General features: G+C 68.3%; 2 protein-coding genes across 2 annotated transcripts; both read left to right on the forward strand.

Annotated features, from left to right (window-relative positions):
* Positions 1-2,787, forward strand: S100A13 (S100 calcium binding protein A13). Its single transcript, XM_075907076.1, has 3 exons — positions 1-177; positions 1,133-1,355; positions 2,599-2,787. Exons 2-3 carry the CDS (start codon positions 1,203-1,205, stop codon positions 2,734-2,736), a joined length of 291 nt encoding a protein of 96 aa, XP_075763191.1. The 5' UTR covers positions 1-177; positions 1,133-1,202; the 3' UTR covers positions 2,737-2,787.
* A 3,701-nt stretch (positions 2,788-6,488) lies between these two features.
* S100A14 (S100 calcium binding protein A14) lies at positions 6,489-10,715 on the forward strand. The gene is made up of 4 exons (XM_075907075.1): positions 6,489-6,625; positions 7,065-7,196; positions 8,205-8,351; positions 8,804-10,715. The coding sequence occupies exons 2-4, from the start codon at positions 7,164-7,166 to the stop codon at positions 8,924-8,926; spliced, it is 303 nt and encodes a 100-aa protein (XP_075763190.1). The 5' UTR covers positions 6,489-6,625; positions 7,065-7,163; the 3' UTR covers positions 8,927-10,715.
* The last annotated feature ends 10,072 nt before the right edge of the window (positions 10,716-20,787 follow it).

A 20,787-nucleotide genomic window follows, 5' to 3' on the forward strand; every position in this document is an offset into this window, starting at 1 on the left:
GTGGGCGGCGTTTGTCCGAGTGGAAAGGGAAACCCTACACCGCTCGGCTGCACTCCTGGAGCGGTGAGCTCTGCCCCCCGGGCCGGCTGCCTGCCCCCTCCCCGCCGGCCCGGTATAAAGCCATCGCCGGGGACGCAGCCCGTCCTGTCTGCAGCTCCCGCCCAGGTGGCAGCCCGGGTAAGTGGCGATTCCTCCTCGGAGCTGCCTCAGCCCCCGGCCGCCTCCCCGGCCCAGGCAGGGTGTTGCCCACGGAGAGGTCCCCGGAGCTGGGCGTGTTTGTGCGGCTGCTCCTGGCCAGGGCTGCTCGCTGTGACACTGGGGCTGGTCCACGTCTGGGGGGAACCATGGGGGGTCAGGAGCTGAGCCCCCCAAATGCCCTAACTCCCCCAGATCCCAGCGGCTCTGGCTGTTGGCCGGCAGCCACCCTGTCTGGGGCCCTTGTGTCTGGGCGGTGCCCAGCCGGGTGCAGGGGGTGGCACGTGCCTAAGTCCCCAGGACGGAGGTGCCAAGTCCATTGCCTGCCCCTGGCACCGTGCCCGGCCCGGGAGGCTGTTGGTCCCCCCAGTCGGGCAGCACCCGGCTGGCCTCCTCCGCACACTGGCGCCCTTTGTGTGCCGGGATGATGTAAACCCGGCCGCGCGCCAGGCGGGGTGAGGGGCTGGTCAGCCGGCGCATCCAGCCCAGCTGGGAGCCAACCCACGCCCGCACAGAGACCCCCCAAACTCACCGCGCCCGACAGCCAGCCCAGCCCTGCCGCCGCGGGGGGAGGGGAACGTCTCGGTACCCTCCTCCGGGGGCCCACAGCTTCCTTCCATCCGTCCGTCCATCCATCCATCCGTCTGTCTGCCTGTCCGTCTGTCCCACCCCCCCATCTATCTATCTATCTGTCTGTCCGTCTGTCCCACCCCCCCATCTATCTATCTGTCTGTCCGTCCGTCCCACCCCCCCCATCCATCCATCCGTCTGTCCGTCTGTCCCACACCCCCTATCTATCTATCTATCCCCCCTCCATACACCACATCTATCTTGTCTTTCTGCCTGTCTGTCCCACACACCCTGTCCGTCCGTCTCTCGCGGCGGCGCGGCGCTGGCCGGGCGCTAAGGCCAGGCTCTCTGCCCCGTGTCCCGGCAGGGACAGTGGGTTCCCAGGAGCTGCGCCAGGCTGAGCTGAAGGTGGCCTGGCCTCCCGCCTGCCCGGCGCCATGGCCGCCTGCGAGCTGACGGAGCTGGAGATGGCCATTGAGAAAGTCGTCAGCATCTTCTTCACCTACGCGGCCCGGGAGGGCAGGAAGGGGACGCTGACGGCCGGGGAGTTCAAGGAGCTGGTCACGCAGCAGCTGCCCAACCTCATGAAGGTGCCTGCGGGGCGGGGGGCCGGAGGGAGGGGGCGTGGGGCTCGGGCGGGACTGTGGGGAGCATTGCGGGGGGAGGGGGCTCCAATTTATCTCCCCTCAGCGCCCGGCCTGCAGCGTTTCCAGCCAGGTTAAGAGAAAACGGGAGGTTCCCTGTGCGGCTGCTCTCTGAGCCGGGTCTCAGAAGGCCTCAGTGTGAGACAGTAGCTCTCTAGCTACCTCTTTATCACCCCCACATCTGTCTGTCTGTCTGTCCAGCCCCGCACTGGAACCCCCTGTCTGTCTGTCTGTCCAGCCCCACAGAGCCCCACACTGGAACCCCCTGTCTGTCTGTCCAGCCCCACAGAGCCCCGCACTGGAATTTCCCGTCTGTCTGTCTGTCCAGCCTCACAGAGCCCCGCACTGGAATCCCCTGTCTGTCTGTCCAGCCCCACAGAACCCCGCACTGGAACCCCCGTCTGTCTGTCTGTCCAGCCCCACAGAACCCCGCACTGGAACCCCCGTCTGTCTGTCTGTCCAGCCCCACAGAACCCCGCACTGGAACCCCCGTCTGTCTGTCTGTCCAGCCCCACAGAACCCCGCACTGGAACCCCCATCTGTCTGTCTGTCCAGCCCCACAGAACCCCGCACTGGAACCCCCGTCTGTCTGTCTGTCTGTCCAGCCTCACAGAGCCGCGCACTGGAACCCCCGTATGTCTGTCTGTCCAGCCCCACAGAACCCCGCACTGGAACCCCCGTCTGTCTGTCTGCCTGTCCAGCCCCACAGAACCCCGCACTGGAACCCCCGTCTGTCTGTCCGTCTGTCCAGCCTCACAGAACCCCGCACTGGAACCCCCGTCTGTCTGTCTGTCTGTCCAGCCCCACAGAACCCCGCACTGGAACCCCCGTCTGTCTGTCCGTCTGTCCAGCCTCACAGAACCCCGCACTGGAACCCCCGTCTGTCTGTCTGTCTGTCCAGCCCCACAGAACCCTGCACTGGAACCCCCCATCTGTCTGTCTGTCTGTCTAAGTGATACCCAGGTACCAGAGCCCAGCACCTGCCTGGCACCGGTCCTGCTGCTCTAAGTAGGGGCCCTTCTGCCCCCGGTAGCCATGCTGGTGGCTCTGCATGCCCCTGGCTCCCACGTTGTGCCCCCACCAGCCCCCTCGCGGAGGGGAGGCCGTGCACTCCTGGCCCCGCGGGTGCTGAGGGTGGCGGGCGGCGGAACGCCCCCTCTCGGCGCCGGCTCTCACCCTCCCCCCGCAGGACGTGGGCTCCCTGGACGAGAAGATGAGGAGCCTGGACGTGAACAGCGACGAGGAGCTGAAGTTCAGCGAGTACTGGCGGCTGGTCGGGGAGCTGGCCAAGGACCTCAAGCGGGAGAAAGTGGGGAAGAAGAAGTGAGCGGGGCAGGGAGGGGCTGGGGGCCGAGCTGTGAATAAAGCGTCCCCTGGGCACCTGAGTGTGGCTCTGTTCCTTGGGGTGAAGGAGGGGCCGGGGTCCCCCGCCCAGTGCCAGGCCCCTGCCCCACACCCGCACGGCCGCTGCCCCGGCCTCTCCCACCAGGCCAGGGACACCGAGTCACGGCACAGCTGCCCACTACCCCCCTGTAGCGCCCCTGGCCCTGCCTCGTGAGCCGTGGGGCCCAGCTCCGTGCGAGCCGAGGGCCGTTCATTCGCCCAGCCCCCAGGCGAGGAGCCATTCGCTCTGGTCACGGAGGAGAAGCAACTTGTGCTAGGTCACACCACGGATCTGGGAAAGGAACCCAGGAGTCCCGGCCCCCAGCCCCCTTCGCCCCCGCGCTAGCCACTAGACCCCACTCCCCTCCCGGAGGTAGGAATGGAATCAAGGAACCAATGTTCCCTCTACTCTTTCTCATCCATGTGCGGGGTTTTTTCCACCCAGGCGTGGAATAAATATTTATGTGCACCAGGGCGTGTGCAAATGTGCACCACCCGGAGAAACACAACCTAGTCGTGGGTGCTCTTCTGAGTGGCCCGGGAATCTCTCCCGAGAGGCTGCTCAAGCACCCAGCTTACTGGGACCCCTGCCCAGTTGTCCTGGCTTCCCGCCTCCTGCTCTAACCACTAGGCCGGCCCCTCAGAAATAGAGAGGCTCTTGGGAGGCCCGCGGCCCGCCGGGCTTGTGAGGCAGGCTGTTACCGTGGCCTGCGGGCAGCGTGGCCAGGGTCGGCTGGCCCCCACCCGTGGCGATCTCCGACTGGGTTACAAAGTGCGGCGCACGTGGCGAGGGCCGGGAAGCCAGGGGCACGCTGAGCACACACAACGCTGACTGCGCCGGGCTCCAGCCCTCGTCCGGGCTGAGACGCCCCCCGGGGGGCCTGGCTGCTCCCCGCCGGGCAGGATCCAGGCCCCAGGATGGGTCACTCTCTTCCAGCCGGGCAATCAGCTGGGCCTTGGTTGCTTCCCCCCCCGGGCAGGCTCCCCTCTGCACAGCCCCCCCAGCTCTGCCCTCCGGAGTCGGGCGCAGGCATCTCCCCGCGGTGCGGACTCACCGGGCTAGTGCTGCAGAGGCCACGATCCCCAGGAACCGCGTCCCTCTGGCTCCAGCAGGCCTGGCTCCAGGCCCCTTCCTTCTCCTGCGCCGTGGCACTCGCTGCTGGACGCTCCACCCACGGGGTGCAGGGCACCCTGCTCCTGACACCAGTGACGGCGCGTCGGGGTCCCCGGTCCTGCACCCCCGGAGCAGCCGGAGGAGTCTCCACCAGCCGGCAGGGCAGAGGGTTACTGAGTTTCCAGAACAGCCCGGCACAGACGTGATGTGGCAATAGGAGGGGCTAGGATGCCCCAGAGCCCTTAAGGCGGGCGCCTGAGCCCCTAGGCTCCAAGCCACCTCCCTAGGCGTCTCCATCATGTTGCCAGCCCCCGACTCCCCTTCCCCCGAACACTCACTTCCCTCGCTCCCTCGCTGCCCCGACCCGTTGGGTCTTTGTCTACCTGACCTAGGCAGCCCCCCACTGGGCCGTGCTCGCAGGTGGAGGCCAGTAGGGGTCAGTCACAGCCCACAGCCCAGGCACCGCGACCAGCCAGGGACTGTCCCTGCATCACACCACGTGGGTGAGTCCGTGGGAACCGTGCCTCTCCGCGCAGGGGGACCCGGGTCACAGAGCAGACCCCCCCACTGCGCCACAGTGCGCAACCTCCACGCCAATCCCGGCGCCCGCCCACAGGCCTGCGGACTCAGCCGTCCCCTGGCCGGGTCCCGGGGCGCCGGGGGAATGCCCTGGGAGCCTGGTGCCCCACTCCCAGCCCCTGAGCTCGGATGCACCGCGACTGAAGGGAGTGGGGGTAGGGGGCTGGGACAGGGACAGGGGGCAGGGGGCTGAGTGCGAGGGGCGGGGGTCCCTGCTGCCCCACCATGCCAGGCCCCCAGGAGTCGCCCGGCTGGCATTGCTTGAGGGAGGGGGCTTCGGCAAGTGGCTAGGGGTGGGGCAGAGCAGGGGCGGGATGGGGGGTTGCCCTGGGCCCCGTGCCTAGGCACTGGGAGGGTTGCCCCAAGCCCCACCCACCCAGGGACGGCCCGGCCTGGGTTGCTCCGCTTCATTCGCATCCCCCACAAATTCTAGGGGGGCAAGCGCAGGAGCAAAGCTACCCTGTCCCGGAGCCCGGCTCGGGTACCACAGCCTGCAGCCCATGGAGATGGAGGTGGCCTGCTCTTGCAGCCCGCGTGTGCCTCAGTTGCCCCTCGCGGGCCCAAGTTGAGGGATGGCCCTTTGGCAGACACGCTCCTCTCTGCCATCCCAGACGTCTCCCCAGCCGGCCCCTTCTCTCCGGGACAGATGGTGACATGGAGCCAGGGCCGGAGCTGGGGCACCTCGGAGCAGCCTGCTGGGGTAGCCGGCCCACCGAGAGGCAGCCGCCAGGGCCAGGCCTGCTGTTTGCACAGGGATCCCTCACCCTGTGCTGAGATGCAGCTACCTCTGGGGTGGAGGCAGCAGCTGGTGAGAACGCACCACGCCACAGCAGCTTAGGGCAGGACAGGAAGTCTCCTTAGCCCGGCGGAAGGATCCGGGGGTTTTAGGCTTGGGACGTAGTGTTGGTACCTTGCTGGTTGCTATGCCGGGCAGTGGGCTGTGGGTGACCCCCACTGGCTGCCGTCTGCAGCACGGCCCAGCAGGGCAGGGGGGAGTCATTATGCAAAGGGTCTCTCAACCTGTCCGACCAGCTACCCCCATGGAGAGGAACAAAGGAAGGGGGATGCCGCCCTGGCTGGGGGCAGGGCTGGAAGAGAGTTAGTTTCTGTCTGGTATCATGGAGGAGACAGCCTAGGGAAAGGGGCTGGAATTTAGGGGCCCAGTCTCCCCATCTCAAGGGGGGCTGAGGCATCCTAGGCCTGCCCTGGAACCAGATTCCATCTGTGCTGGGCTGTATCCTGGAGAAGCAATAAACTCCCCCTGCTCTACTGGCTGGGGGAGTCCGTCCGTGCCATTACGGGGGTGCAGGAGATGGGAAAAACCCAACGCGCCCTCACAAGGCTTCCCCTGCTCTGGTACCTAGGCAGGTTGGGGGTCACATCCCGGCCCTAAGGGGCCAGGCAGGGACCCAGGCCGGGGGTCGCGTCCCGGCTCTAGGGGGCAGGGCAGGGCAAGGACCCAGGCTGGGGGTCACATCCCGGCTCTAGGGGGCAGGGCAGGGACCCAGGCTGGGGGTCACATCCCGGCTCTAGGGGGCAGGGCAGGGACCCAGGCTGGGGGTCACATCCTGGCTGTAGGGGGCCGGGCAGGGAACACAGGTGGCTCTGCCCAGAGTTTCCGGTGACCCCTTTGGGCTCGGTGCCTCCTCGTCCTGGGCTGGGATGGGGGGGGGCAGCCTGGACTCACGCAGCGTCGCCCCCCCCCGCTGGCCATGCCTGGCCTGGCCCCCCGTCCTCGGCCTGTCCCGGCCCCACCCCCGAGCTCCGGGAAGCTGACGAGTCTCGGCCCCGGGCGCCCCGGTTGCCTGCCAGGAAGGCGCCTTCCACCAGCGCTCGCTCTGCGCCGGGCACCGGGCCGGCCAGGGCCCTCGCAGGCCCCCGGCTCCCTCTGCCCGGCGCTGGGGGCGCTGTGCCCGGGGTGGCGCTGCCCGTGTGCCGTGCTGGCTGCGCCGGGCGGGGCGGGGTCGGCCTGGGAACGGCAAACCCGGCCGGGGAGCGGGAGGGGCCGGGGCCACGCTGGCCGGGTGCCAGGCTCTGAAAGGAGACACCTTGCACCACAGCGCGGTCTCCCACTCACGCCTCTCGGCATAAAACCCTGCCGGGGACCAGCCCGCCCGTCCCAGGAGAGCCGCTGCAGCAGGTAAGCGCCCGCTTCCCTTCCCTTCCCTTCCCTTCCCTTCCCTTCCCTTCCCGGCCCGCCGGCCAGCGGACCCGCCGGCTGGGTGTCCCTGCCCCCCGGGTCCCTGCCCCCCAGCCTGTCCCCCTCCCTCCCGCCTCTGCCCCCTGCCCCCCAGCCTGTCCCCCTCCCTCCCGCCTCTGCCCCCCAGCCTGTCCCCCTCCCTCCCGCCTCTGCCCTCTGCCCCCCAGCCTGTCCCCCTCCCTCCCGCCTCTGCCCCCTGCCCCCCAGCCTGTCCCCCTCCCTCCCGCCTCTCCCCCCATTCCCTCCCCCCCGGCTCCCCTCCGGCTCTGCCCCAGCCCTGTGAAGGGAGAGGCCTGGGACATGCTGCAGCAGCTCCCGGCTCCCGCTTCGGAGGGGCACGCGGAGGCCTCACCGGCCCGTCTCCCTGTCTCCCTCCCAGCCCCCCACCCCATGCGCATCCAGCCCCCGGGAGGTCGCCCCGCGCCTTGAGCCCCCGGAACGCCAGGCAGGAGGAACCGGCGCGCCGCAGAGACGCAGCATGGGCCAGTGCAACTGCCGCAGGAAACGCAAGGTCGCTGCGGGAGCCGGGGCCCGGGGGGGGGGGGCCCTTTGCCCGAGGAGCTGCCTGAAGGGACCCCGAGCCCCTCAGCCCGGGGCCAGCCGGGCACTGGGGAGGCTCCGGCCCCGGCCCAGGGAGCGGGATTTCTGGGGGCGCCAGGATGCCAAAGGGAATCTCCGGGGCCTGAGCCAAAGCCCCGGGCTCCGGATCCGCTGCTCTCGGGGCTGGCTCGGGTGCCCCGGCCCGGAGGCCCTGTGGCAGGTGGCAGGCGGTTCCCTGCCCGGCAGGGCGCCGGGGCCGGCGGGAAGCTCGTCCAGCCGGGAGGCCGGTCCTGGCCCCAGCCCCGCCACAGGCCCCGAGGTCCGGGCTTGCAGGGTTGGTTTGGCAGCGGCGCGCGGTCCCGGGGCCGTTGCCCGTGTTGCTCCTGCTCACGGCCAGGCGGCCTGCGGGGCGCCGGGATCGGGGCTGAGGCCGGGAACCAGGCGGGTTTGCCCCGCTGAGAATCCAGCCCCTCCCAGCTCCGAAGGGTCAGGTCCCCCTAGGGGCAGCCCGCCCCGCTCGCGTGGGGGAGGCTAAACCCGCCTCCGATGGGCAGCCGAGGGCCTGGGTCCCAGTGCCTGGCAGGCGGCCGGCGGAGCCGCGAGGAGGCAGGAGCGAGGGCCCAGGCTGCTCGGCAGCAGGCGGTCGCTGGAGCCGCTCAGGGCACTGGGCACCGCTGGGGGCCAAGGGGCCGGGCAGTGGGCCTGGGGCTCTAGCCACTGGTCTGGGAGCTCCCGGGCTGGGGGCCTGGCTGAGGGGGGCTGGGCGGGGGTGCTGGCCGTGGGCCGGGGGGCGGGTGCTGAGCTGTGCTGGGAGGAGGCAGAGCCCGTCCCAGTCGCGCAGCCGGAGGGCACCCAGCCCTCGGCTCCTCCCGGGATTGCAGCGCGAGCGAGCCAGCGCGTGGGAGGAGGCGGGGACGTTCTCCCTGGGGCCGCCGGGCCCCCTCCCCGGCTAACCGGCTCCCCTCCTGCCGGGCCCTAGGACTGCCAGGAGCTGACCGACGTGGAGCGGGCCATCGAGATCGTCATCAACAACTTCCAGCGCTACGCCGTGAAGGGCCGCAAGGAGTGCCTGACCCCCAACGAGCTCAAGGAGCTGGTGGTGCAGCAGCTGCCTCACCTCTCGAAGGTACGGGGAGCCCGGCGCGCGGGTCCTGAGACGGGCCACGGAGGGCCGGGCTGTGCCCCAGGGCCCCGGGGCGCCAGGCGTGGGACACGGCCGCCCCCAAGCAGGGGCGGTGTCACCCCCGTCCCACTGTCCCCCAAGATCTTAACCCAGCAGCCCTGTCCCACTGCGACCCCCCAGCAGCCCCCTGGCTCCCTGCTCCCTCCAGCCCCCAGCAGCCCCCTGGCTCCCCCGGCTCCCTGCTCCCTCCAGCCCCCCAGCAGCCCCCTGGCTCCCTGCTCCCTCCAGCCCCCCAGCAGCCCCCTGGCTCCCCCGGCTCCCTGCTCCCTCCTCCCTCCAGCCCCCCAGCAGCCCCCTGGCTCCCTGCTCCCTCCAGCCCCCAGCAGCCCCCTGGCTCCCTGCTCCCCCCCAGCCAGGGTCCCTGGTGCTCTCTGACGCTCGGCCCCTCTCCACAGCACGTCTGCTCGCTGGATGAGAAGATCGCCTGCCTCGGGGACCCAGATGAGGCCAAGGTGGAATTCGGCGAGTACTGGGCCGTCATGGGGGAGGCGGCCAAAGGCTGCCGGGTGAAGAAGTAACAGGCCGGAGGGGAGACCCGGCCCAGGAAGCCTCAGACCCTCTGCATGGAGAGCGAGCGAGAGAGACTGTCTGCCAAAGTGCAGTGTTCGTCCGCCTGGGGCTCGGCTCCTCTCCCTTCCCCCGCATCTGGATCCTCTTCATTCTGGGCTCTCTCCCTTCCCAGTCTAGAACCTTCTCCTCTGGGGGCCCAGCGCACCTGCTCTAGAACCCTCCTACTCCCGAATCAACATGCCATGATCTAGAACCCCGCTCCTCCACTCGATAACCTTCCCTGATCCAGAACCTGCCTGCGCCCCCACTCCCCTCTCTAGAATCCCCACCCTGCTCTAGAAACCCGCCCCCTCTGCTCAATAATATTCCCCGCTACTCCGCTCTAGAACCTGCCTGTGCCCGCACTCAGGAACTTCCCCATCCCTGATCTAGAATCACTGCTTCCCGCTCTAGACACCCCGTGTCCACTCTAGAACCCTGTTCCATGCCCCAGAATCCCTGTTCCTCTGCTCTAGAGCTTGCCCTCTCCTCTGCTCTAGCACCTTAGTGTCAGGGCCCGTCAGACGGCCTGCTCAGCCTGGTCCCCCAATTGTCCCTAGAAGGGATCCCTTGGGAAAAGGCCCAGTCTGGATGTACAAACGGGCAGGGCCCGTGGTCCATCGCCCAGTGGGAACGACCCGCGCGCTCCATCCCTGGACCTGCCAGCGGCTCTCTAGCTCCTTCCCTGGAGAGCCTGTGAGTGGGGGAGGGGCTTGTCCCTCCCACTCTGGAACCCGAAATTCCTGCCCATCAAGCCCTTTCACGCAGGAACGTTAAACCCTCGATTTCACTCTCACCAGCTCTGGAATCGTGGACGGTGCCATTTCTGAGCACTAGCTCTAGAACCTTTCCACGCGCCCCCAGCCCCGGAGCCAGCCCCGGAGCCGGGAAGTGCAGGGGCCTTAGTGACTCGACTCTGGCAACTTCCCAATCTGTGGCTCCATCTGCCCAGCCCCCCGAGCCTGGCTCCAGGGTCTCCCTGAGCACTGGCGGGCGCTAGAGCCTCCATCATTGTCTCCCTCCGGGTGAGGCGTCTGGAGGTGTGGTTCAGGGAGCTCTGGTGCGTCTATGGAGTGTGGGACTCGGACCCCGCGTGGCTCCGGCGCCAGGCTCAGGGGCTCTTTAGATTGAGAGTGGGGGCCTGGTGTCACCCTGCAGCCCAACAAGCCCGTGGTGCCCCCAGGCGTTCCCCTGCCCCAACGGCGGGGCACTGAGAATCTTCACAGAGCCCCACCACATGAAGGCTGGGGGCCCCATGGACCCCGACATCCCTGCCCTCTGTGGAGCTCTGGCATGCTCCGACCCCAGGCCCCTCCAAGGCGCATCCTGGGTTGGAAGGAAGTAGGGGCCAGTGGTTAAAGCAGGGGGTGGCTAGGAGCCAGGACTCCTGGGGTCTCTTCCTGGCACTAGCAGGGGTGTGGGACCTCATGGCTAGAGCTGAGGCTGCTGCAGTCAGGACTCCTGGGTTCTAGCCCTGCCCTGGCAGTGCAGCCTAGTGGTTAGAGCTGGGGTGCTGTGGGAAGCCAGGACTTGTGGGTGTTATTCCTGATTCTGCCTTTGACCTTGGCCCAGCCCCAGGCGGGGTCGCTGACAGGCCCCAGCCCTGGGCACAGTGTTACCGGTACGAAGTGTTGCTCCCCACGCTGGGCCGGGAGTCGCCAGCCTGCGCGGAGGGGCGCTGGCGGGGCCGGTGGCGGGTCGGCTGTCGCTTGCAAAGGGTTTTGTATAAATCAATAAAAGAAACACGTGGAAAACGAGGCCCAGGCCTGGCTCCGTGGTGTGTGCGGTGCAACGGCGCGTCGGGGACCCCCCGATCCTGCACCCCGAGCAGCCAGAACAGACCCCGCCGGCCAGTAGAGCGGGGGGGTCATCGCTCCTCCGGGTACAGCCCAGCACAGACGGGACGTGGCTCCAGGAGTCAGGGCCCGGCAGCCTCAGACCCTTGGGGGAAGGGGGGGATCCATCGCCCCCCCCCCCCCCAACCCCCAGGACCCAGCTCAGGCTGTTCCCTTCCTGTTTCCCAGACAGCAACTGCCTCCCTCCCAGCCCTGCCCCCCAGCGAGGTGGCGTCTCCCCCTCCCTCCCTTTGTCTCCCCCTGGGAAGAGCCTTGTTCCCTGCCCAGGCTGGGCCGGGGTGTCTGGGCCAATCCCCACGTGGGTGAGTCAGGGACTCTCACAGCCCAGCGCAGGGGGACCCGGGTCACAGAGCAGACCCCCCCACACACTACAGCACAGAGGGTCACAGAGCAGGACCCCCCCCACTACGGCACAGAGGGTCACAGAGCAGGACCCCCCCCACTACGGCACAGAGGGGTCACAGAGCAGAACCCCCCCCCCCCACTACAGCACAGAGGGTCACAGAGCAGAACCCCCCCCCCCCACTACGGCACAGAGGGTCACAGAGCAGAACCCCCCCCCCCCACTACGGCACAGAGGGTCACAGAGCAGAAACCCCCCCCCCACTACGGCACAGAGGGTCACAGAGCAGAACCCCCCCCCCCACTACGGCACAGAGGGTCACAGAGCAGAACCCCCCCCCCCACTACGGCACAGAGGGTCACAGAGCAGAACCCCCCCCCACTACGGCACAGAGGGTCACAGAGCAGAACCCCCCCCCCACTACGGCACAGAGGGTCACAGAGCAGACCCCCCCACTACGGCACAGAGGGTCACAGAACAGAACCCCCCCCCACTACGGCACAGAGGGTCACAGAGCAGGACCCCCCCCCCACTACGGCACAGAGGGTCACAGAGCAGGACCCCCCCCCACTACGGCACAGAGGGTCACAGAGCAGACCCCCCCACTACGGCACAGAGGGTCACAGAGCAGGACCCCCCCCACTACGGCACAGAGGGTCACAGAGCAGGACCCCCCCCCCACTACGGCACAGAGGGTCACAGAGCAGGACCCCCCCCCCACTACGGCACAGAGGGTCACAGAGCAGACCCCCCCCACTACGGCACAGAGGGTCACAGAGCAGACCCCCCCACTACGGCACAGAGGGTCACAGAGCAGGACCCCCCCCCCCCCACTACGGCACAGCGGGTCACAGAGCAGGACCCCCCCCCCACTACGGCACAGAGGGTCACAGAGCAGGACCCCCCCCCCCACTACGGCACAGCGGGTCACAGAGCAGGACCCCCCCCACTACGGCACAGAGGGTCACAGAGCAGGACCCCCCCCACTACAGCACAGAGGGTCACAGAGCAGAACCCCCCCCCCCCCACTACGGCACAGCGGGTCACAGAGCAGGACCCCCCCCCCACACTACGGCACAGAGGGTCACAGAGCAGGACCCCCCCCCCACTACGGCACAGCGGGTCACAGAGCAGACCCCCCCCCACTAACGGCACAGCGGGTAGGGTTACCAGATGGTTTAAAAAAAATACCAGACACACTTGATCTCAGATGGGCGGGGGGAACCGGCCGGCGGGAAGCAGGGTTTGCTGGGAGTGGGTTGGGGGGGGGGGGACTGGCCAGAGGAGATCGGGGGGGGAGAGGGGGAGGAACCGGCCAGAGGGGAGTGGGGCTGGCTGGGGCAAGGGAATGGGTGGGGGGGAAGCAGCCGGTGGGGAGTGGGGGCTGGCCAGAGGAGACCGGGAGGGGGGGGAACTGGCCTGCGGGGAGCAGGGCTGACCCGGGCACACGCAGATCCGGGGGGGGGTCTGTCTACACTACAGCACTAATTCGAACTAACTTAATTCAAATTAGTTAATTCAAAGTAAGCTAATTCGAATTAGTGCATCTAGACCTAAAAACTAATTCGAACTAGCATGTCCACACTGAATGGACCCTGAACCAGGGTTAAGGCTGGCTGGAAGCAGTGCCGGCAGGGCATCAGGTTAGGACTTAGAGCGTGAAGCTGCTGCCTCAGGCTAGCCGAGGGCTGTGCTTAAAGGGACCCCACCCCCACCCCGGACAGACAGTTCTCAGGGGTTCCCGCTTGCAAAGCAGTCCTGGCTAGGAGTGCCCTGAGTGCCCGCACTCGGGACACCACAGCACTTGGCCATCAGCCCAGCTGCACTTGCTGCAGGCTGCCATCTGGGGGGTCCATTGGGGGGGGCTGTCAGGATCCAGGAGGCCCTGCAAGAGAGCTTCCACCCCGAGGAGCCCGCAGAGCCACCCCAGTCCTCCGCATCCGGGGCTCATGCCCCATTCCTCCCTCACCTCCTTCCACTTACCCCTCCCTAGCCCCCCTTCCTGATGTAAAAAATAAAGGACACGTGTGTTCAAAAATAGAAACTCTCTTTATTTAACAAAACTGGGGGGGGGGGGAATTAACCTCTGGGGAGACTGGGAAAAGGAGGTGGGAGAGGGGAAGAGAGAGGGTGGGAGAGGGGAGGGGGAAACTTGGGAGGAGGGAGCTGGAAGGGGGAAGCCAGAGGAAGAAGGAGGAGGGGAAGTATAAAACTATGGTACAGATGTGGTCTTCTCACCTCAAAAAAGATATTTCAGCCTTGGAAAGGGTTCAGAAAAGGGCAACTACAATGATCAGGGGTTTGGAACAGGTCCCATGTGAAGAGAGGCTAAAGCGACTGGGACTTTTCAGTTTGGAAAAGAGGAGACTGAGGGGGGATATGATAGAGGTCTATAAAAGCATGAGTGGTGTGGAGAGGGTGAATAAAGAAAAGTTCTTCATTAGTTCCCATAATAGAAGGACTAGAGGACACCAAATGAAATGAATGGACAGCAGGTTTAAAACTAATAACAGAACGTTCTTCTTCACACAGCATGTAGTCAACCTGTGGAACTCCTTGCTGCAGGAGGCTGTGAAGGCTAGGACTAGAACAGAGTTTAAAGAGAAGTCAGATAAAGTCATGGAGGTTGGGTCCATGGAGCGGTATTAGCCAGGGGGTAGGAGTGGTGTCCCTGGCCTCTGTTTGTGGAAGGCTGGAGATGGATGGCCTGAGACAAATCGCTTGATCATTGTCTTCGGTCCATCCCCTCCAGGTACCTGGTGTTGGCTGCTGTCGGCAGACAGGCTACTGGGCTAGATGGATCTTTGGTCTGACCCAGTACGGCCATTCCTATGTTCTTATGTTCTAAGCTCAGGGCTCAGGGTCGGGGGGTCTCACTGGACCAACTTGATTTTCACACAAACCTCCTCCTGGGGTTCGCATGTGGCCTTTGGTGGCCAGGCTGGCAGCTATCCTGCCCTAGACGGCCGCATTCCTGTGCCTAGTGCGGAGATCGTGAACGTTGGAGGCCTCCCCCCCAAACCTCAATGAGGTCCATGATCTCCGCACTAGACCAGGCGGGCGCCCACCCTCTTGCGGCCTCGGGCAGGCTCCTGGGAGCTGCCAGCCTGGTCCCGGGAAGAGGCGGCGGGCTGGGTGGCAGCGGGTGGCTGGCTCGTGCCGTGCCAGGTGCAGGGTCTGTTGGCTGGGTGCTGGCAGGCTTGCACCTGGCACAGGCACCACAGACAGACCTTTAAGGGCTCTGGGGCCGGGAGGGGGGCAGAAGAGTTTCCCTGGTGGTGCCAGAGTGGCCACCAGGGCAGGCTGGGGAGGGCTAGCCTCCCACTAGTTCGAATTAAGTGGCTACACAGCCCTTAATTCGAACTAGGCTTAGTCCCTCGTGGAATGAGGTTCACCTAGTTCCAATTAAGTTCCACTAGCGGTTTCCATGTGTAGCGCTGGCAACATTAATTCCAACTAAGGGCTGTTAGTTCGAATTCACTTTGTAGTGTAGACAGACCCGGGCGCTGCCCGTCCCGCGCACGGTCCCGGCAAGGCGCACAGGGTGAGTCCGGCCCCGGCGATCCCATCCCGCCCTGCCCCCCGCCCTCCCCCCCCTCCCTCTCCACTGCGGGGCCTGGCAGTGGGAGCGGGTCGACCACGTCCTGGGTACTAATAAAGCTTAATTAGAAAGGGTACGTCTACACTACAGCGCTAGTTCGAACTAACTTTCTAGTGTAGACATACCCAAAATGTCTGTGGCTGCTGTTTTCTCCGTGTTTCCCGGACAGAAAGCTCCAAAACCGGCCACCTGGCGGCCCTGTGTGCGGGCGTGTGACCCGCGAGCGGCGCCGGGGAAGGGCACCGTGCACGCCGGCCCGCAGCGGGATCCCTGGTGGGGGGAGGGAGGGGGCAGCCGGGGCTTGAGCTCAGAGCAGGGCCGGTGGCCAAACTGGGCCCGTGCCGGGAGGGGAAACCAGGGGCCCCGCGCCAAGAGGAGAGCCAGGAGCCCGCGCCGGGAGGGGGAGCCGGGGGGCCCGCGCCAAGAGGAGAGCCGGGGGCCCACGCCGGGAGAGGGAGCCGGGGACCTGCGCTGGGAGGGGGAGCTGGGGGCCCGCGCCAAGAGGAGAGCCGGGGACCTGCGCTGGGAGGGGGAGCTGGGGGTCCGCGCCGGGAGGGGGAGCCAGGGGCCCGCGCCGGGAGGGGAGCCGGGGGCCCGCGCCAAGAGGAGAGCCAGGAGCCTGCGCTGGGAGGGGAGCAGGGGGCCCGCGTCGGGAGGGGGAGCTGGGGGTCCGCGTCGGGACAGGAGCAGGGGGCCCGCGCCGGGAGGGGGGAGCTGGGGGTCCGCGTTGGGACAGGAGCAGGGGGCCCGCGCCGGGAGGGGGAGCCGGGGGCCCGCGTCGGGACAGGAGCCGGGGGGCCCGCGCCGGGAGGGGGAGCTGGGGGTCCGCGTTGGGACAGGAGCAGGGGGCCCGTGCCGGGAGGGGGAGCCGGGGGCCCGCGTCGGGACAGGAGCCGGGGGCCCGCGCCCGGGAGGGGGAGCTGGGGGCCCGCGCCGGGAGGGGGAGCTGGGGGCCCGCGCCGGGAGGGGGAGCTGGGGGCCCGCGCCGGGAGGGGAGCCGGGGGCCCGCGCCGGGAGGGGGAGCTGGGGGTCCGCGTTGGGACAGGAGCAGGGGGCCCGCGCCGGGAGGGGGAGCTGGGGGCCCGCGTCGGGACAGGAGCCGGGGGGCCCGCGCCGGGAGGGGGAGCTGGGGTCCGCGCCGGGAGGGGGAGCTGGGGTCCGCGCCGGGAGGGGGAGCCGGGGGCCCCGCGCCGGGAGGGGGAGCTGGGGTCCGCGCCGGGAGGGGGAGCTGGGGTCCGCGCCGGGAGGGGGAGCCGGGGGCCCGCGTCGGGAGGGGGAGCTGGGGGCCCGCGCCGGGAGGGGGAGCTGGGGGCCCGCGCCGGGAGGGGAGCCGGGGGCCCGCGCCGGGAGGGGGAGCTGGGGTCCGCGTCGGGACAGGAGCAGGGGCATCCACCCGAGCGTGGGAGCGCAGTGCCACGTGGGGGTGAGCGAGGGTTCGGGCGCGGGGGGTCCCGGTGAAGGACGCCCCCGGGGGGCAGCGGCAGGAGGGGGAGCCGTGTGACGCCTGGCGGGGGGCCCACTCCCTGCCTCAGGTTCATGTGAGCTGCGGGGGCAATTCGGGGTGGGGCCCAGCGCCTGCCCCCCGAGTCCCCCGCCAGCCCCCCGAGCCCTGCGGGGGCCAGGCCCATCCCACGTCCGGCCCTTTGGCCTGGGGCGCCCGAGGGGAGGCGCGTGCCCGGGCCGGGGGCGGGGGTGCCGTGTTCTTGGCCCAGGCGATGGGACCGGCAGGCCGGGGGGCGTGGAGCGCAGGGGGCGGGTCACACCGGCGTGGGGTGCGGCAGGACCGGCCCCGCGGCCCAGGGCCCCTTGCGCAACCAGGCGGGGTATTTCCTGGGGCGCCAGGTCGATGAATCAGGGACCATTGCCCCGGAAGGGTGGGGGAGGGGTGATGACACAGACCGGGCGTGTGGCAGGGCCGCCCAGATCCTCTGCCTCGACTTCCCGCACGTGCAGGTCCCCGCGACCCCGGCTCCGTCGGCCCCGCTCCCCGCAGCCTCCAGCCAGGCCTGGGGCTCCCCCCACATTGGGCAGCCAGCCCAGCCCCTGCCCCCCACCGTGGGGCGGGAGACCCACAGTCTGCTAGGCCGGGCCCCAGGCTCTGGCGCAGGAGGGGCTTTCGGCGTCTCAGTCGGGGCCACATCAGTGAGGGGCTGATTTCGCTATGGGTTTGCGGCCCCCAGCTGATTTCCCTGTGGGTCAGGGGCCCCCGGCTGATTTCTCTGTGGGTCAGGGGCCCCCGGCTGATTTCTCTGTGAGTCAGGGGCCCCGGCTGATTTCTCTGTGGGTCAGGGGCCCTGGCTGATTTCTCTGTGGGTCAGGGGCCCCGGCTGATTTCTCTGTGGGTCAGGGGCCCCCGGCTGATTTCTCTGTGAGTCAGGGGCCCCGGCTGATTTCTCTGCGGGTCAGGGGCCCCGGATGATTTCCCTGCGGGTCAGGGGCCCCGACTGATTTCTCTGTGGGTCAGGGGCCCCGGATGATTTCCCTGCGGGTCAGGGGCCCCGGCTGATTTCTCTGTGGGTCAGGGGCCCCGGATGATTTCCCTGCGGGTCAGGGGCCCCGACTGATTTCTCTGTGGGTCAGGGGCCCCCGGCTGATTTCTCTGTGAGTCAGGGGCCCTGGCTGATTTCTCTGTGAGTCAGGGGCCCCTGGCTGATTTCTTTGCGGGTCAGGGGCCCCGGATGATTTCTCTGCGGGTCAGGGGCCCCGGATGATTTCTCTGTGGGTCAGGGGCCCCCGGCTGATTTCTCTGCGGGTCAGGGGCCCCCGGCTGATTTCCCTGTGGGTCAGGGGCCCCCGGCTGATTTCTCTGCGGGTCAGGGGCCCCGGATGATCTCCCTGCGGGTCAGGGGCCCCGGCTGATTTCTCTGTGGGTCAGGGGCCCCCGGCTGATTTCTCTGCGGGTCAGGGGCCCCCGGCTGATTTCTCTGCGGGTCAGGGGCCCCGGATGATTTCCCTGCGGGTCAGGGGCCCCGGCTGATTTCCCTGTGGGTCAGGGGCCCCGGATGATTTCCCTGCGGGTCAGGGGCCCCGGCTGATTTCTCTGTGGGTCAGGGGCCCCCGGCTGATTTCTCTGCGGGTCAGGGGCCCCGGATGATTTCCCTGCGGGTCAGGGGCCCCGGCTGATTTCTCTGTGGGTCAGGGGCCCCCGGCTGATTTCTCTGCGGGTCAGGGGCCCCGGATGATTTCCCTGCGGGTCAGGGGCCCCGGCTGATTTCTCTGTGGGTCAGGGGCCCCGGCTGATTTCTCTGTGGGTCAGGGGCCCCGGCTGATTTCTCTGTGGGTCAGGGGCCCCGGCTGATTTCTCTGCGGGTCAGGGGCCCCGGCTGATTTCTCTGTGGGTCAGGGGCCCCGGCTGATTTCTCTGCGGGTCAGGGGCCCCGGCTGATTTCCCTGCGGGTCAGGGGCCCCGGCTGATTTCTCTGTGGGTCAGGGGCCCCGGCTGATTTCTCTGTGGGTCAGGGGCCCCCGGCTGATTTCCCTGTGGGTTAGCAGCCCCCAACCCAAAGCAGATTCCCCTGCCCCGAAAGCTACCGAGAATCCACATGTACGTGAGTGTCAAATGGCTGGAGGAGGGGAAAGCGGAGCCCGGATGCTGGGTTGCATTCCCAGCCCTGGGAGGGGAGTGTGGTGTAATGGGTAGAGCAGGTGACCAGCAGCCAAAGCTCCTGGATTCTAATCAGCCACTTAATTACAAGTTCCTGCTCCAGGAAGGGCTCCGGGAACGGTGCCAGCGCCAGCCCCCGGCTTGGGGCGCGAACCTTCGCAAGGCTCTGGCGATCCGGGGATGAGCGATGAGGGCCGGCCGCCGGCACGGGGCAAGCGATACCTCGTGGGGAGTCTGCTGGGGTTCCCCGCGTCCGGACACCGGGCGCAGGCGTGCCCAGGAGCTGGCTTGTGCCGGCCTGCCGGTCTTCTGCTGCCTTCCCACCCCCGCCCGTCTCCCGACGTTCGTCCGGCCCTCGCCCCCCTGGAGTATGTTTGTACAGCCCCGTGCGCAATGGGGCGCTCCAGCCAGCCAGCTCAGAGCCCCAAGACAACCCCACTGCCCTTAGCCTCTCCGACAGCCCTGCCAAGCGCCCGCCGGAAATCGCCTTTCCCCTGCTGCGGTCGCTTAGGCTTCCTCTCGAGTCGTCTCACGTTCGCGTGGCAGTGGCGACAACGGGGGCTCGGGGCCAACCTGTCCTTTGAGTTTTTCCATCGTGTGCGGAATACAGTTTGTGCTGTGCACCGAGGCCTGGGCGGATGTGCACCACCCACCGAAACACCGGCTGCCGGCTGGGGGCGCTCTGCTAATCAGCTGGGCGGCGTTGGCGTCATTCCCGGGTGCCGGGAACCCTGATCGTGGCCTCATGGCCCTAGACACGCTGAGCACCCAATGGCAGTCCTGTCCCAAGGAGCTGGGCATGACGTGTGGGGAGACAAACCTGGCCCAGGCGTTGGGTGGGGCCCCGACCCAGCTGCATCATGGCCCCATGGTGCTGGCCCCTGAACCTCCATCCCTGGCCCGTCGAACACCTGGCCCTCCGTGGCTTGACGGGGCACCCCGAGATCCCAGCTCGGCCAGCAACAGGCCCGGAGCCTCCCCGACTTCGCCTCGTGCCGGCGGCCCCGACAAGGCGGCGTTGGAGGGCCTGGGGTCGGCCGAGAAACGCGCGCTCGCCGGGCAAGCGGCAGGCCGGGCATCCCAGCTCGGGCACCCCGCCCGGCGGTGGGGACCCTGCCCGCGACGGAGGAGTCCCGGAGCCCGTGATGCAGGGTGTGGGCCGCCTGCCTGCAGGCTGGGGCGAGGGTTCCGCCCCCGGGGCCGATTGCACCAACGGCTCCGGCAGCCAGAGCTCTCGCTCTTGCGAAACGTGTGTCACCAAAACCAAACCCAAACTATTGGGGAAGATGTTGCGCGAATGAAATCCGGTTCCCCGGGTGCCCAGCCCTGGGCTCCCCGTGCGGCCCGGCCTGGACCCTCCCTTTGCTGCAGTTTCTCTGGGGGTTTGCGCAGCAGGCGAGCAAAGGGACCATCCTGCTAAATCCGGGTCGCGAGCGCGGCCGCCGGCCAAGAGCCGCCCAATGGCGCCCCCGGGCTTCGAGGCTGTGACGCGTCGGGGACCCGACCCTGCACCCAGCCGAACAGAGGGGTTATTGCTGCCCCGAGATCCAGGGCAGCATCGGACCGATGCAGGCATAGGAGAGGCCCACAGCCCCTGTACCCTTGGGGGGAGGGGTTACCGGCCCCCGAACCCCCCTTCACTGGTTAGTCTGCTTCCTCCGTGCTGCCCCACGCTCTCACCCCCCCAGCCACACCCTTCCTTTGGTCAACCCCTTCCCTGGCCAGGTGAGAACCGGTTGGGCCATGGTCTATGGGACATGAGGGCCCCCAGGGCGCCCCCCCGGCAGTGCTGACAGACGCAGGCCAGTAGGGGTCAGCCACAGCCCAAGCGACTGCCCAACCAGGCTGGGCCCAGGGCCCTAGTGTAGACAGCCCCCACTACGTCCCAGATGTACAAAGCGCCCAATGGCCGGCTCTTGCGCTTGGTGTGTCTGGCTGTGCCGGGCCGGGAGCCGGGCTGCTAGAGGGGCCGGGCCAGTCCCAGACCCGGGGGGCCGGTTTGACAGGGGGAGCGACGGGGGGGCCTTGCCTTCCCCTGGCCCGGCCTGGGCCTGGGGCTCTAACTCCCCGAGCTGAGGGGAACAGAAGTTTGCTGTTGGCCTCCCAGCGGGGCCTTGTTCCCCCTTCCGTGGCCACTGGCCCCGGCGTGGCTCTGTGCTCCGGGGGGTGGGCCGGCCTGGCCCCCAGGCCCAGCGGCTGGGCAGCCCCATCCGTGCAGGCAGAGATCCCCCGGCCCCCCACGCTCCCACCATTGCAACCTCTGGGCGGGACCAGGCTTCCCGGCCCGGCCTGGCGGACGTGGGGCGTCGCCCGCGGGCAGGCTCTGGGCTGGCTCCGCCGGGGCCGGGCTGCGTGGTGCAGCTGCCGCCGAGCCCCCGAGCCGGGCGGGAACGCCCCCGGGCCCTCAGCCTCTGCCAAATGGGGCC

Source organism: Pelodiscus sinensis, chromosome 24 (genome assembly GCF_049634645.1).
Source record: "Pelodiscus sinensis isolate JC-2024 chromosome 24, ASM4963464v1, whole genome shotgun sequence".
Classification (NCBI taxonomy): Eukaryota; Metazoa; Chordata; order Testudines; family Trionychidae; genus Pelodiscus; species Pelodiscus sinensis.